Genomic DNA, 16,821 nt, shown 5'->3' with positions numbered 1-16,821 from the left:
AAGGTTGTTGACAACTGCCTAAAACTGGTTTTCTGACGAAGGTAAATCATTAAACCTTTGTTGCTTTTTATAGAAAAAAAAAAAAACTTGTTTCTTTCCATAAACATGCAGTTTTAAGAATGGTCAATTTAATTAAAAAAGAAAAGTTATTAGGATCATGAAAGAAATATTTTTTTCTGATTCCATGCTCTGGATCAAGTAACAAAAACACCCATGTTATTTTTCTTCATTTCAATAAAAAGGTTTCTACCAAGGCTCTGTGAAAGGAAAGAAGAAAAACAGGGTTTTTTGGAAGCGTAGGCCCCATCTGGGCAATTCATCAATGTATCATCTCTGGCAAAACTCCTCACAGGTCACTTGAAGAGCACAAAGAGGCTTCCTGACACACACAGCTAGGAGAAGGAACTGAAGGGAGGCAGAATGAATTACCAGAGTCCAATCAAGCAGCGTTCAGTATCAGTGCCTGTGACTTCATGAGTGTTTGTTACTTTATTACTATAGCAATGGCGTTGGAAAAACACTTACAGCTCTTTGAGGTTTGGCAGGGATTTGATTGCTCCAGGAAACTCAATCAGGTTGTTGTAGTTCAGGTCCCTGTGGGGGTAGGGGGGGGGGGGGGGTGAAAGGAGAGCAAGGAATTACTAAGATACACTTGAACTGTGCCGTACCGTACGGCATGCGTGAACAAAGCACTCGCTGATTGTGTAGGGGTTACAATGATATGTCTAAACTCAGAGGGCTGGAGAGCAGATACACTAGTCAGGGCTTTGGTATGTATTTTTTTTCTTTTTATCAAAACGGAGATACACCTACATTATAGCCAGTGCTTATCCAAGTACTGCATTAGTGGTTCCAATCACTTGGTTCACCTAACAGAACAGTGCACTTAGCATAAATCGCAACATAAAGAAATCATTTGAGTAGTTGCACATTTATTTGTGCATCACTTTAGCCCCAAGTGCATTTTCAAACCCGTTTCTTGGTAAGAGGTTTGACACTCCTACTGCTTGTCCGGAAGGATGTTTCTCTCAATTTCATGCACCTCAGAGCCATGAAACTAAGAATTTTTTTTTTCTTTTCTAACTTGATTGAAGCACACAGAGTCTTTCCATTTCCTGTTTGAACTCTGGTCAATCCCTGTCAATTTTTTGTTCTGGAGCTGCTGGGCGCAGGTCAGAAAGGCTTCTGTACAGTTTAAGGTTTTGTGTCTCTTTTATAGACATTGAGGAGAGTCCCAAAACGGGAATAGCTATCTCTAACATTCCATTCCACCCGCCCCTTTATTAGAACGTAACTTTGTTATCAGTTTAACCTACTCGCTTTAGCAGGGGGTTGTATGGACACACTCAGAACCCTATTTATTTCAAATCATGCAGTAATCTTGTCTATTCCAACACCCAAGATAACAGTATTATAATCCAGAGAATCAGACTCATCCATGACTGCGGACAGATTTAAAGCAATGTGCTGCTTTAAAAAATGTTTATAGGATTGTGTACAGAAAATTTAAGGGGAGCTGAACCATCACTGGACAGCTGCAACCAGCAGCATGCCTTTTAAACTATAAAACATTTCATTTATTTCAAAAAACAGATTTAAATTTGATACAAGGTGTTCCAGTTTTTTTTTTTTTTTTTTTTTTCAAAACAGTATATAGCTCATTTTACTAATGAACTGTCAAGACTCCCTGATGAAGGCAGTAGCTGTCAGTGACAGCTTTTAGTTCCTCTGACGAATGTTTTATTTTCCACTATGTGGAAAATGTCAAGGCGTTTTCATCCTCTCATCCCCTCAGCAGCGGGAGGAAATGAACAATGAAAGGGAAATGAGATATGGATCTTGGACGACGTGATATTTATTTTGGCAGCAATTACTGGAGGAAGTTGATACACAAGCTTCCTGTAACAGTAAAAAGAAGGAAAATGGTCTACAAATCCACAAGTTCCACCAGCTCGGGGGACAATCCTGATTTCAACAGCAGCATGTTAACATGCAGGGTAGGTCTGCAGCTGGAGAACAGCAGGGAGATGGTCACGCCTGGCACTGCAATACACAGGTTACTAACCCGTTGAAGTGAACTGTCTAGAACAAAGAATATCATTTACTTCAAAAGCTTCCCGTTTCTAACAAACTAAAATGTAACATATTAAATCAAATCATAATGATTTTAAACAAAGAGAGACCAAAGTGCACAAACTCAGTTGATTTCTTTGCAGGGGGCCACATCTGGAAACAAAGGCGCCTGGCGTTTCAGGCTGTCCTAACTGGCTGCCTGCTTTACGCTGTTTCTTAAAAGCTGTGCCTGCGATGCGGTGACATTATGTGGAATACTGCAACACCGACGTAGTGGCAGAGAAACTGAAGCCATAACGATCTACGCCTCACTGGTACAGGTGCATAACTTTCTAACCACAGGTATAAATCTGCTCTCTGAATAAATATCTGCATGCATCAAAGAATCGCTTAACCCTTTAGTAGCCGACCCAATACTTGAACCTGGATTAAGGAAGATATCAAGTGTCAAACCAAGTAATTGAACTTCTAGAACCTTCCATAGTGTTAGAAGGGACCAAACCATAGTGTTCTGGTAGAGTTTGTTTGATGTTAAATATCCACAAATGTACAAGACTTGCAAGTATATGATAATATTATACACAAAAATACAAGCCTGTGTGTGTGTGTTGCAACATGCAAAACAGCATGACAACTCATGACAGACACTACCGTATTGCATGTATATTATAAAGCAATTCTGTATTCCAGCACATAATTATGTTTGATCACAATATCAAATCCGCACAGCACTCAACGTCTCGGATCAGACATTACGATACTGTCAGGTAATGGGGTATTAACTAAAGAGTGCTGATTGCACAGCAGGGTACTTACAGTGTTTCCAGGTTGTCTAATCCAGCAAAGCAATGGTCTCCTATCTGTTGAATTTTATTGTTATGAAGGTGTCTGAAAGAGGGAAAACATTGGGTTATTAGAGCACATTGCATACACTGCTGACATCTACAAGAGCAAGGTTGCCTGTTCGTGAACATTTCAAAATGAAGCTTCCTTGCCTCTGATGTTTTATAGCAGGTCAATCTTTTTTTCTGCTTGAATCTGGCTGTAAACTAGGTGCCGGTATCCAGTCTAGCTGGGAAACACTGCACAGCAGGTGGAATTGTATTAAATACATTTTAGCTCACAAACGTAACACAAGCAATTAGTTAGAGCGTCTGTCTGTCTGCATCTGGAGTGGAGTCAGGTTTGTGTCATGAGAACCTGTTCCCCAGGTTATTAGCAGCAAGCAGCAATTCCAATTCTTTACAAGCCAGACAGAATTACATGCGACTGCCAGAGAATCATCCACTATACATTCAGCAATACTCAAAGAAACCATTAAAAACTAACTTTTCAGTATTGCAATGCACTGCATGCATATAAAACTGCATTTGTGTTCAGAGATGACTGTGAAAAACTGTTATACCACATGCCGAAAAACACAGCGTTATTAAAAACTAATTTTACCACATGCTGAAAACCAGTGCAGAATCAAAAACGGTTAGCCAGGATATTTCTAGATGGAAAGCATTAAACCAATGCACTGTAGTAATGCTAACTGAAGACCTTGGGCTCTGTTAAAAAAAAAAACTTCGAGGACTGCATTAAGAATTTTTTTTTTTTTTTTTTTTTAGGACTGAGAAAGACTTCTAATCAAACTGAAGAGATTGAGAACTTGTAGTCGAAACGTTTGACAAAGAATTGCATGCATTAGCAAATGGGAATGCTTTCGAACATGTATCTACGTAGACTGTGCATAATGAAAGGAAGAGAAGTGAGCACTCACAGCACTACCAGGCTGGAGAGGTTTGCGAAGGCCCGGTCCGGGATATTTGAGATTCTGTTGAGTGCCAGTGTCAGAGCCTGCAGGGAGGGGAGGTTACTGAGCGGACCGACCGGGACCTCTGTCAGGCTGTTATCATCCAGCCACAGATGACGCAGCTGCCCAAGACCCTCGAAGCTGTCCTCCGGGACCATCGTGATGTGATTAGCGTCCAGTCTCCTGGGGAAGGGAGAGAAAGAGCATAAAGGGATTTAGCGACAGGTAGTTTATTTTATCAAATGTCGACTTTTTTCTTTTTCTATGGATGCTCATTCCATGGATTTGAAAAGGCTAAAAAAAAATACCTTAAAATGGGTCATGTGTTTTAGCAGAGGGGTGACTAGGGACCGACTATCCCAAGGTAATGTCAGTTCACAGTGTGCCACCCAGCTCTCACACCCCGATAAGAGAACTCCCCACTGTGGACCCCTGATCTAGAGCACCATTCATTAGGGCTGAGCTGAAGTGAAGCGGTACCTGTGTATTTTAAATCGGGTGGGTGGGGCTGATCAGGCTTAAAAGCCCAATGCCGCCATACCTTCTATACCTGTATAATACCATTGACCTAACTGTATGAACCCTCATGGTGAGCAAAGCAGCTGCATGCAAAAGGCACAGAATCTCCCCCCCTACATTAAGAGGACAAAAATAAATACAGACCCAGATAAGAAAAGGCCTGCGGCTCCCTTAGGAGTCTGCTTGAAGCGACCTGTCTTCCCCTCTGTCTGTCTGTCGTGTTCTTACCCCTCCCTGGAGATCAAAGGCTTTTCCACGGAGTGGCTGAAACGTACCTGACAGATCTCCACTGACACTGCTATTCATTAATTCCATTTGTTAAAAGACACCCCCCCTCTCCCCTCAGCCCCGACACGCAGTGTTTTTAATGCACACATTCATCCAGCCTGTGATCATAAATTTGTTTAAATCAGGAGTTATCTGCCCGTAGGAACAAAAGCTGCTTATATTTAAAAAAAAAAAAAAAAAAACCCACCACACACACTACTGTGCAGGCAATCCTATATAAAAACAGACAGAGATCAAGTTTAAACATTTTAAAGCTGTGAAAGTGGTTTTTACAGATACAGTACCTGGGGGGCTATTCAAGAGATATAAGCGCACAAGTAAATGTATAGGGCTTAAATGTTGCACACAAACACATACATTACTTTCACTACTTTTGTTTACTTGGTCACAGACATTTGTCATTTAGTTAATAAAAAGTGTAGCTAACTTAAACCTGACAATGGAAAAAGTTACATGATAAAAAAGGGTCTCATTAAATTATAGCTGTATTTATCCAAGCGGTACAATGTGTTACTCTTATGTAACTGATGCATGCAAGGCTATGCAGGGAGAACATGCTCCTAAGTAAAACTCAATGTGTGTTTATGTAACTTTTCACTTACTGTAAAAAAAAAAAGGTTAAGAAAATGAATGTAATTTAAAATGAAATACTTCATACTAAAAGTACATGTCAGACGGAAGATGACGGAAAGTTAAGAGGCCCTAACTGACTACATTAACATTTCAAATAGAGATATTCAACACAAGTCCACAGGCACCAGTCTTATTGGAACCACATGCCTGGAAGCATACCTTAAAAAAAAAAAAATCTGCCATCTATCTTCTGATTTGAAAGGATGTCTAAAGCCGGATTAATCTTTCCTTCATTTTTTATTTTTTTTTATTTTTTTAAAACTGCAGTGTAAACAAACATTCCTGCTGGGTTGTTTAACTTTCCACTCTCTGCAATCACAGCCCTGATCGACCCCTCTCGTGTTCCAGAACACACCGGACTGCAGCAGGCTTCCTTCACACCACAGAGATATGTAGGAGAGCCGGAACACAGTATAGCTACTATGTTCTATAGGCAGCTCAGACATCATCGTTCTGCCACTGACACACAGGCATGTAAACAGTAAAGCATTGTACTTAATCCTAAAAGAAAAAAAAAAAAAAAAAAAGTGAAACTGTGATGGAAGAAATTCAAAATGATCATTGCACCTACTGTCAAAATGCCTTTGGAGAAAGGCAGTTCTATGCATTTATCAGTATGCTAATACTCCCAGAATATACTGCACCCAGCTACCTCCAGACCCTCATCTCTCCCTACAACCCCACTCGACCTCTCCGCTCCGCCTGCACTAGAAGACTGGCTCTACCTCCGCTACGCTCCCCTGCCTCCCGAGCCCGCTCCTTCTCCACCCTTGCTCCGCAGTGGTGGAACGACCTTCCTACAGATGTCAGGACTGCCCAGTCCCTGACCACATTCCGGCGCCTCCTTAAGACTCACCTCTTCAAACAGCACCTGTAGAACTCCTCTGTTGTATCCTGGGACACTATCACCCTTCATTTAAATATGCTTTATTTTGCTCTTATCTGCCCCCTATTTTACTACATTTAATCCTGTACTTCAGAATATTGTAATCTGCCAAGTGTTTAACCTGTAGTATTTTGTACTTAATCATATCCTGATGTAACTATCACTATTTAATCATATCCTGATGTAACTTTCACTATTATCTGCTGTATTATTGAATTGTGGTTTGTCACACTTGAAAAAAATTATTGTATTTCGTGCTCTTATTGTATGACTTGTATTGTAACACTTGAATGTATTTGTATTTGCTTGCGATTGTAAGTCGCCCTGGATAAGGGCGTCTGCTAAGAAATAAATAATAATAATAATAACAATAATAATAATAATATTTCTGTACCAGATTCCTAAAAGATTTTTCTCAAAAACAACAAGACAGTGACACCAGGAGCTCTGTGAAACAAACACAAGGAGAACGTAGGCATAGCATCTGCATCCCTATCTCTGCTCATCTCTCATGCTAACTGATCGCTATCATCACTCCAACTTCGAGACATAATAAATGGAAGAATCTTTTCAAAAACAAGGAGCACACCATGAATCAGCAGTGCGCACAAGTGTCCCAATCAGGACATTTGCAAGCCAATGCCTGGGGTGGCATCACTGGGAAGATTCTGATGCACATCTTTAACAGCATGGATTCTAAATCGGCAGTACTAGCTGTATTTATTTGTCATTCAGACCCTACTCTCGGATTGCTGTAATTAGTAAAGCTTTTTTGCATAAAAAACTTCTGATTGTGAGTTATTTAATCTGTTCAGCTCTTAAGCCCACGAAAAGAGAACAAATATACAAGGTAGAACCACTTAACATGCAAATATAGTAACAGGAAGTGTTTGATTTAACAATCCAACAGGTTGCCTAGTTACCAAACATGGACAATCCTCCAAATTACTCCCAAAGTCTTCCAGGCTTGCAGGCTTCCTACAATTGAAAGCAGGACTACCTGATCAAGACTGCAGCAAATCTCAAAGAAGGAGGTCTGCCACCCTCCAAAGAAAAGTTTTGAAGCAGTCAGAACCTTCAGAAATGGCTAAAGGAAGGGACACTTCTGGAAATGGAGGAAATGGCTACTGAAAACAGACTCTGGTCTTCTTGTTTTAATGTCCTGCACCCTACTTCTTCAGTGTCTCTAAAAGGGCTTAATGTTCCCCCTCCACAAACTCCTTACTAAAACAAAGTTTCAAGCATACAACATTTTTTATTCATCCAGAACTAAGGCAGGGCTTGTTATTGACTGTCATTTGGAGGTCATTCCGAGAACTATGTTTAACTATAAATACTTGCTTCCATTTCAGTCAAAAACAGGCATTCGAATTTTCAGACATCCAAGGATACTCAAGAGGAGCGCTCCAGAGTTAAAACTCAGCATAGCACAACCTCTTCATGCTTCAACTTTGACACAATCATTATTTACTATGTTTTTGCAATATGCCCAGTAGCAAGGTGGGCTCATGATTGACAGCATGCACTCATAGGTTTAGTACAACACCAGAAGCACCCTGCCAAAATGCATTACTTAAGCTACAAAGCTTAACCCCTTAGGAAAAAGAACATTTGCCTGATTATGGAGCAATCCGATGGAGTGGTAATGGCCTAATGGTTGCTGTCAAACCTTGTGCATCTTCCCATGAAAACAAAATTTAGCAAATTGACTTTTGTTGGCTTGACAAAAGCCAGTGAGATGCCGTAATAAAGCCAGGTGTCAAAAAATTAACCATCCACAGGCTGCGTTAAACTGACGCATTTAACGCCTGTCATGCAGCCAGTGGAAATCAAGCCTAAAGGGAAAACAATTACGTTCCCCAGACTTCAGGCTCTGCCTCACCTTCCCCGATGCATGTTCACCACCTGTCACAGCCCAGCTAAGATAGTGCAAACTGTTTATAAGCCATTCCTACTGCTCTCAGCTGGTAGAGTAAAACTACAGGAGAAGAAACTGAACACGCAGTACTCGTTACACCAAAGAAAGCACTAGTCAAAGCGTTTGTCTACTTGACAGTTTTAATAATTGACCGTATTCAAGCTATGGTTGAACTGCTAAAGTGTTCTGGGCCATAGGAAGTAAAAGGGAGGCCCTGTTCCTTTGCTCAGCATTTATAAAAACTCACTATAGTCCTCAGGGCGCAACTCTACAATAGCTTGTCTATTCCAAATTAGTGCAAACCGTGTTCCTAGACCAGCCAGAAGTAGTAAAACTATAAATCTATGATCTACAATGATCCTGTTATTGTTTCTTTAGCAGAAACACATGCACCATATTCCTGTGCACAGCGCATGTTCCTGTATGTAATGGTTTTGATAATCCCTCATTGTTATTTGTTTTAATTCTTTTTTGGAAATCGTGTAACTAATTCTTCTTTTCGGGTGTTCCTCTTCTAAAAATAATCTGAATCTCTCCCAAGGCAGGCAGACAGGCAAGCAAGGCAAGGCATTGGAAAGTAAAAAGAGGTAATTATGCTCAACAGGTGACAGCCTGTTATTCTTGACGCGCACCTTCGAGACAAAACCTTCATTCCAAATGGCGCCAGATACAAGTTTGGTCTGAAACATTTCCTACGAGAAAGTAATTCCTGCGTGGGCGAGGGAGTGCACTGCGGTTTAGGTTTCATCACAGGAACCTCCCTGGATTTTAAGGGACTGACCTGGGATAGGGTTTGGTTAGCTCTAGTTGGGGGGACCTGTTGTAGCCCTAAAGTAGTACACTGCATGCTATATGCAGCTGCATTTATTACACTTTATAGATGGTTCGTCAAGGTGGCATTTACTGTATGAAAAAGCTATCATGCAATCATAAATGAAAGACTATAATAGAAATAACCTCTGCTATTAGAAGCATTGGTTCCCTAACAGTATAAATCATATATTTTTTGTCCCACATGAAATGTTAGGACTTCTCCTAACTTGGTGTGAAGAGCATGCTGTATACACAGAAAATCATAATTCATTAATGTCTGGTGGTATTTCATTGGAACAATTATTTACATACATGTTCGGAGTTAATATGACTGATGTATTTAAATCCTCAAGAGTAAAAACAGGACATTTTGTACTATTGTCTAATGGGCATGGAATAAAAAACCACAGGCCACTGTAGCGTGCACAGGAAAGCAGTACTGACCAAAAAATGAAGCTCCCAATTAGTGTGTGGAGTGAGAGTGATACTTACAGGGACTGCAGCGAGGTCAGTCCTTTCAGCACCTTGCTGGGGACAGTCTTCAGCTGATTGTTCTGCAGCATCCTAGGAAACACAACACAAACCGGGTGAACCAGAGGCCAAACTGACCCTCGTATTAACTTTCACTTGACTTAACACTTGTCTTGGTGTAAAACCATCAAGCATCATCAATGAATCCATTAATCAATTGGATGCTGCCTCTTCCTTGCTTTAAACAGGAAGTACAGGATATTTCTGCCTCCAGGCCCCACAGTTAACACACAGGTTCATCTGAGAACTGGCTCCTGTTTCAATGTGGAGTGGGGGTAATCTCTGGGGCACCACAGCTTTCAATTCTACAGGAAAAGCCACTTTCTCTGCTGTGTACCAATTCAGAAACAAATTCAAATTGATTCAAAATTTGATAATTACTGGGTTGCATTTCCCTTACTCTAATTAACTGCCCTCCAAATTGACTCTGTCAACACACATCTGTGGTTTGGAGAGCTTCCGTGGCAAAAATCACTGGCGGAATGTTCTGCACAAGACAGTGATCCTACTTCTCATTACAACAAACAGCTGCCTTACACCCCACAGAAACACTCACGGTAACCCCATCCTCTCCATCTTTGCCAAACTGAGAAAGGGTTGTATTAAATTTAAGTGGGAACCATTGCTTTAGATATTTCCTTTTCTCTAGTTTTTGATGTTGTTGCTGCAAGTCTACCGGATACAAATCGATTAAATACAGATCAGTATTTTATATGACACTGTTTGTCCTATCTTGCGAAACAACTTGGACCATTCTTGAAAACAGGCGACAGGCTGGTGTTGAAATTTAAATGGAATGTGCACGTGAAAAAACTACATAGATAAAGAATGTGTAATTGTAACCATGAAACTGAGGGAACACAAAGCCACATTGTGGTTTGGAACTTGGTTTCAGGAGACCACCGCATGGCACACCAGGTGATACAGCAAAGTTGCCTCAAGCTTGGTCTCCTAGAACCAGGTTTCAAGCCACTGTTCCTGAAAAAGTGGCTTCATGTTCCCTCAGCCTTATACTGCTAGTAAACAGTGGTTATGGACTGCAGCACGGACGGTTTTGGTAACTGTAGCAGTGCGACTCAAACCAGGCTGAGCTCTGAAAGTCTTGGGAAGGTTCAAGGACTTTAGTGAGGTTTGAACAGTCCCGCCCCTTCGGTGAATGTGTAATGATATATAATCCAGCACAGCGGTGATAAGGACTTGTGAACAAGCATTGTTTCCATCAGTTGTGCAATGCAAAGCAAGTGATAAAAGGTCATCTCTTCCTGTTGCACATGGTGTTAAACACACATGTTTAGAAAGGGAGGTGGCGGCTAGCGGATGCAGATTTGCGAGTTTCCAAACTCTGAAGTGAATATACAGAAGCTTCCAGGTGAATTCGAACTTCTAATGAAAGAACAGATTTTAATGACTATTTATTTAACAAAAAATAATAATTAATGAATTCCCCCTTGCTACACCTCAATTTTATCAAGAAATCTTGATCGTGACAAACCTGGAATACACAAAACAGCTTAGTTATATCAAGTTATTATTATTATATATTTTTTAAATCAAATAAGTTTACAGCTAATTGCTCATTAAGACTGCAAGTGCTGTGTTTGTGTGCGTGCATACATACATACATGTACGTGTGTGCATGCGTATTGAGTTGCATTTCTGTTACTGAACCAGCAAGTAAGACTGACCTAATTCTTTTTCTTAAAAGAGTGTTCATTATTCATCGACAAAGTAACTCCCGGAAAACCACAAGCACCACACCTTACAAGACAAGACTCCTCCCTTAACGTTAAGAACGTTGTCTACAGGGCACAGCCTTACAGTGGCCTGCTGATCACCTGGCTAATGGATCTTTCTAGACTAAGAGGTTATATAGTATACAAGAAAAAGAAATACCACAAAGTGTATAAACGGAAGATCCTGCTGTGATACAGCCATGCAATGCATTGCAACACACTTAGTTGCTTGAACATTTGTCTATTTCCTGTGCCTTCCTTTTTTAAACACACAGGGCTAGACCACCCCCACCTGGATACAAAACTCCCACATTTACACATGCAGTATATTTCTATGCATGGAGTGCAGCTGTATGGGGGCATGAAGAACCGCATGGCACTCTGGTCCTGTATTGCAGTCGAGGCTCTGTCATGTAAATAATAAAAGCAGTCATTCCTAAGGAGATCATGTAAAAGCACCAGATGTTTGGTCCGACCCCAGGTGTTCTCTGTTGAAGTGTGGCAGGGGACTGGGGAAGGATGTGGCCTGTGCCAGTGCCAGCAGCCGTCTCTCCTGCCAATGCCAGGAGCTGGGAGTGCGGAAAGGCTGGCAGGGGTGCGGCCGGAGTGCCATTGTTACTTACAGGACTTTGAGCTGGTGCAGCCCAGACAAGGCCTTGGGGTGGATGAAGGCGAGATCATTGCCAGCCAAGCGCCTGCAAAAGAAAGAAGAAAAAAAAAAAAGTGGGCATGTCAGGACTCCTGGGGCTCACAGCACAACAGGAAAAGGAAATGGCGTTCCAATCAACCAAGCAGAAAACTGTACTCGGGACATGCCATTAAAACACACAAAGCAACAATTTATTCCCTGAAAACTAATCAGCTTAATATAAATGTCCCTATACCAGAACACTTCAAAAGCTCTTATCTTTTTTTTTTTTTTTAACAATTTAAAGAGACGGTCATTCTGTTCATTTCAGTGCTTAAGGCAGGGATACATCATAAATACATAATTAATCTCTGAATGTAAACAGACAGTCCCCATAGTTTATGTCCCTGTTTCATCACCCACTTACTGTCCAAGCACAGCTATCTATAACAAAATGTAAACAACGAGTCTTTACAGTTAAATCAAAGAAACGGAGATGAGGTTCTTCAGCTCTTTCAAGTAACGTCATGCTTGTTTTGTTTGTTTTTATTTATTTATTTTAGTTACAAGAGGTTGTGTCTCAGAATCCCTTCTCCTGACAGGAGTCGGCAAATTACATTTTTCATGGAAAAAAAAAGAAAATGATAAAATCATGTGAGATTTCTAACTTCCTTTCAGGATTGTGGAATAAAAATAGCATGTATAATTATTATTGCAGTGATGGAAATAAGACTCCCATTGTATAGCAGTGTCATCCATTCCTGGTTTTACTATGAGTTTAATAATCAAGCTTGTAGTAAAAACCTGGAGTGGGTAAAACTGCCATGCAATAGCAGTCTTATTTCCATCCCTGCCACTGTATAGGGGTACCTATGAACCCCAGCACTTGTATGAAGTCACTTTGGTGAATACTTTTTCTTTTTAGGATGCTCCCACTGTAACACACAGGTTTGAAATTCCTGTCTGATTCCTTCAAACCTGGCCTTGTAGACACTTTGTAACAGGCTCGCCCTAACTAGATTGTGAGACAGGTGCCCATGTGGTGGTAGAAGAAGACTGCACCGATTCTTAGGAAGAGCCTGAACAACGTTTGAAAATTATTTAAAAATAATAAAAAATCAAGAAGCTCAAGACATGACACTCAGAATTTATCTGAGAATTCCATCACTGTGTTGGAAAGTTCTAAAGGAGTCATGGTGATGGGGGTTGATTACAGCAGTGCAGGATGTAAGCAGAGCTGCCACGCGATGCACGGACAAAAAGGCTGAGAATTGCCGATTTTTCCAGTCCACTTTCCAACTGTGTGTTCTTCCCCTCCTCCTCCGGCTACTATACTGATAAGCCGTTCCTGTGTGGTCTCAATCTCTGATGGTTTGCTGTGGGGCGAATACAGCAAAAGCAGGTTACATACCATAGCACCTGGTACAGTAGCAATGGACTAAGGTACTTGCCAAAAGCGCACCAATACTGCAAGATGCAAATCTGAGGAGAATGGGATGACAATAACAGTTTGCAACTGCAGCTACTGAAATGCAAATGGGATTGCAATACAAGTAATACAAGAATCGATACACAATACACCTTCCGTATTACCGCTGTTAAGACAAAGAGACTCCTAATACCTGGTGATAATATACTGAAATTTTAAGATATGCAACTGAAATTTACCACTACATATAGTCAGAAGCAGTAAAGATACAATGTTCTTTGTTAAATAATGTTTTTTGTGTGCGTGTCAGTTGGTTTTACTGCTTTGTGCTCTAAAAAAAAAAAACACACACAGCAAATCATACATTTGAGGCTGTCAGGGCTCCTTAAGAGAAAGGAATGGGTTTGTTGTAGTGTTGTTAATTGCCTAATCCCCACTTTGTACAGGACAGGCATTTTAAAAAGAGAGAGGATTGTTCCTCCAGGGATTTTTTTTTTTTTAAAATTTCTGAAAGCTGAAAGGTTTAAAAGTTTAAAAGAACTGCAGTAAAAACTGTCAGCGTCAATCTGTGACTGCATTGTGTTTTCACAAACAAGCTCCAACCAAGTACAAGCAAGGCTTGTGTGACTCAGAATGGGAATATTTAGTCAACTCCTGTTTGCTCAGCCTACTGCAAGCAAGCAAGCAGTAAACTGCAATCCATTACACTTCCGTTTCTCCCTGGCCTGGCCTCAATTCAGGGAACAGGATACGACTGGTCCATTACTCTGGAAAGGGTTTGGAAAGCAGTTTGGCAAACTCAGATGGTCATCCATTCACGGCGTGCAGTTCCTACACTCCTCACTCTTCTTTTTCTAAAGTCTCGCACCATACAGGCATTTGTGGCATTGCAATTTGAATATAAAAGGCTGCTAACTCTTTGAGTAACTTATAAAACTGTTTCCTTTATGGAAATGAGACCTACAAAAATTGTGAAAGAACATATGTAAAACCAGGACCAGTTAACTGGTTAGGTTTATGGAGTGTTATTTTTCTACCTCTTTTAAAAAAAACAAAAACAAAAAAAAACATTATGTTGAAGTAAAAAATCAATTTTTGTTGTATTTTGAAATCTGAGTAGCTACCCCCTCCTTCACTTTAATTGACTTTCTTCCCATTAGTACAGAGGGGAGTTCAAGTTTCCTTGCTTGATATTAAATAAGGCTTCCTCCTCCCAGTCCACCTAAGAAAGCTCAACAAGTGAAATTTATAGCTTAACTAATAAAACATGACTAAGTACACCTAGTTAAGCAATCCTTTCGCAATCTTTGCACTGCCAGAGCGCTTTCTAAGCTTGGGTCTCTTAACTTAGTGGACAGGGAAGCAGCTACGCCCATGTAAAAATACATTGTGCTCGTGTCTCTTTTTGAAAAGCAAGTATGCAGAGGCTAGCCAGGCTACAGCACTGCAAACAACTCGTTTTTCTTCAGCCAACAATTCATAATCTGTCTGGGGACCAAAGGTTATCTCTGGAAACAGCTACAGGAGAGTGCAGTTCACGTTTGGTTTGAGCTGAAACCGAATTCCCGGAATCTTGCAGAAGTACTTGGAATGTTCAGGGTTGCTGGTTGTCATTTTGCGTTTTGTGTAATGTTAATAAAGGAGGTGTTCGGGAAAGAAAGATATGTTTTGCCATCTATTACCAACCGTGTACCATGTGTAGGTTTTTCCACTGCATCTTTAAATTCCACCCCCCCGCCCCCCCCAAAATATTTTGATGGTAATATTAACGAAAATAGGGTGACCCTAAAATTGTGGGATATATTTTTTGGCTTTTTAAACAATTTCCACTGCAAGACTGAGACCTAGAATTGCAGTCTGTTACATCATACAGTTCTGTAGGAATGTGCACAATGTCATCTACTCAACTATTGGATTACTGGCTATAAAAAGAAAAGGCTCAGACAAAAAACTATTCTAAAGGCAAATAGTTTAGTTTTGTGTTTGGCATGTTCAATTTGTTGTACAAGCACTAAAAAAGTAAACATTTACTCATGTTATTTTGCAAAACCGCTTATACACACACACAATAAAAATGACTTGATTTGTACAAAGCCAATTTAACAGATAAACAAATTGCACCAGTTACAGGCTTATGTTAAAAGTCTAAAGTTGAACAGGATTAAAACCGTATGTGTGTGTATTGTTTGAATATCTGTAGATGTTAATTAACCCTGTACTGCATGACACTTTGGAAGAATTATTGTTATTATTATTAGTGTTTAAAATATGATTATCAGAAACTAAAAGCAAAACAGAAATCCATTTGCTGTAAAAGTGGGTTAAGGTTAAGGTAAGGGTTAAGGTTATTGCCTCAGAACACCAGGATTCAGTTAGATGTTACATATTTTAAGTTTGGAAGCCTAAGAAATTTGATTCAATCTGTTTTGAGTTTGGTTTAAAATTATGTTCTGTGTTACACAACTGCAAATACAAACACATGAAAATAAAAAGAATCCACGAAGGGCAAGCGTCCCCTCTAGACAGCCAGCTGGCTTTGCCCAGACACTGCAACAGCAACAGCATTTCCAGCACCCCAGATAGGCTTGTTTTAACACGACCTGTGTTCTGCAGCTTGGAAACGCCATACAGGTTTCATTCACCTGCACTGAAGAAACACACAATGCTGTCATCTGCTTCTGCACTATTCCTTTCATTTGACCGTGCAGAGAAGCTGCTGCTGTTTATTAAAAGGAGGCAGACTTGAGCCAAACAAATACCAAAAATGAGTCTGATTAAGCACGCAAGCCGATTGCATTGCAACTCATTCCACCAGCCGCGTCGGCAGAACGTTCGTGCCTCTTGGTCTCTGCACTCAATTAAGCGGCCGCTTACCGTGGTTTTGCCTATAAAACCAAGCCCTTTGATGAAGTCAAAGCAAACACCCCATGTACCCCGTTGTAAAATCACTTAAACCAGTTATTAATGGAAGATTGCCAAAGGCTCAGACAGATTAGTAGTACACACACACACACTACACATATATATATATATATATATATACACACATACATAGAGACGTGCTCAAATTTGTTGGTACCCCTCCACAAAAAACGAAGAATGCACAATTCTCTGAAATAACTTGAAACTGACAAAAGTAATTGGCATCCACCATTGTTTATTCCATATTTAATAGAAATCAGACTTTGCTTTTGATTTTTTTATTCAACATAATATTGTAAATAAGAAAACAAATTAAAATGGCATGGACAAAAATGATGGGACTGCTAACCTAATATTTTGTTGCACAACCTTTAGAGGCAATCACTGCAATCGAACGTTTCCTGTAGCTCTCAATGAGACTTCTGCACCTGGTAACAGGTAGTTTGGCCCACTCTTCCTGAGCAAACTGCTCCAGCTGTATCAGGTTTGATGGGTGCCTTCTCCAGACTGCAAGTTTCAGCTCTTTCCATAGATGTTCGATAGGATTCAGATCAGGACTCATAGAAGGCCACTTCAGAATAGTCCAATGTTTTGTTCTTATCCATTCTTGGGTGCTTTTAGCTGTGTGTTTTGGGTCATTATCCTGTTGG

At 40.4% G+C, this 16,821-nt stretch overlaps 1 protein-coding gene across 1 annotated transcript in view; it reads right to left on the bottom strand.

Annotated features, from left to right (window-relative positions):
* The window catches only part of LOC117432064 (leucine-rich repeat-containing G-protein coupled receptor 4-like), a 52,290-nt gene that overhangs the window by 12,896 nt on the left and 22,573 nt on the right, over positions 1-16,821 (bottom strand). Inside the window, exons 3-7 of the mRNA XM_034053493.3 lie at positions 11,816-11,887; positions 9,421-9,492; positions 3,839-4,054; positions 2,890-2,961; positions 526-594 (exon numbers count right to left, since the gene is read on the bottom strand). Coding sequence (XP_033909384.3) covers positions 526-594; positions 2,890-2,961; positions 3,839-4,054; positions 9,421-9,492; positions 11,816-11,887 — 501 coding nt within the window. The remainder of the gene's footprint in view (positions 1-525; positions 595-2,889; positions 2,962-3,838; positions 4,055-9,420; positions 9,493-11,815; positions 11,888-16,821) is intronic.

This window comes from Acipenser ruthenus, chromosome 27 (assembly GCF_902713425.1).
Source record: "Acipenser ruthenus chromosome 27, fAciRut3.2 maternal haplotype, whole genome shotgun sequence".
Lineage (NCBI taxonomy): Eukaryota > Metazoa > Chordata > Actinopteri > Acipenseriformes > Acipenseridae > Acipenser > Acipenser ruthenus.
This window is presented reverse-complemented; position numbering and strand designations above follow the sequence as displayed.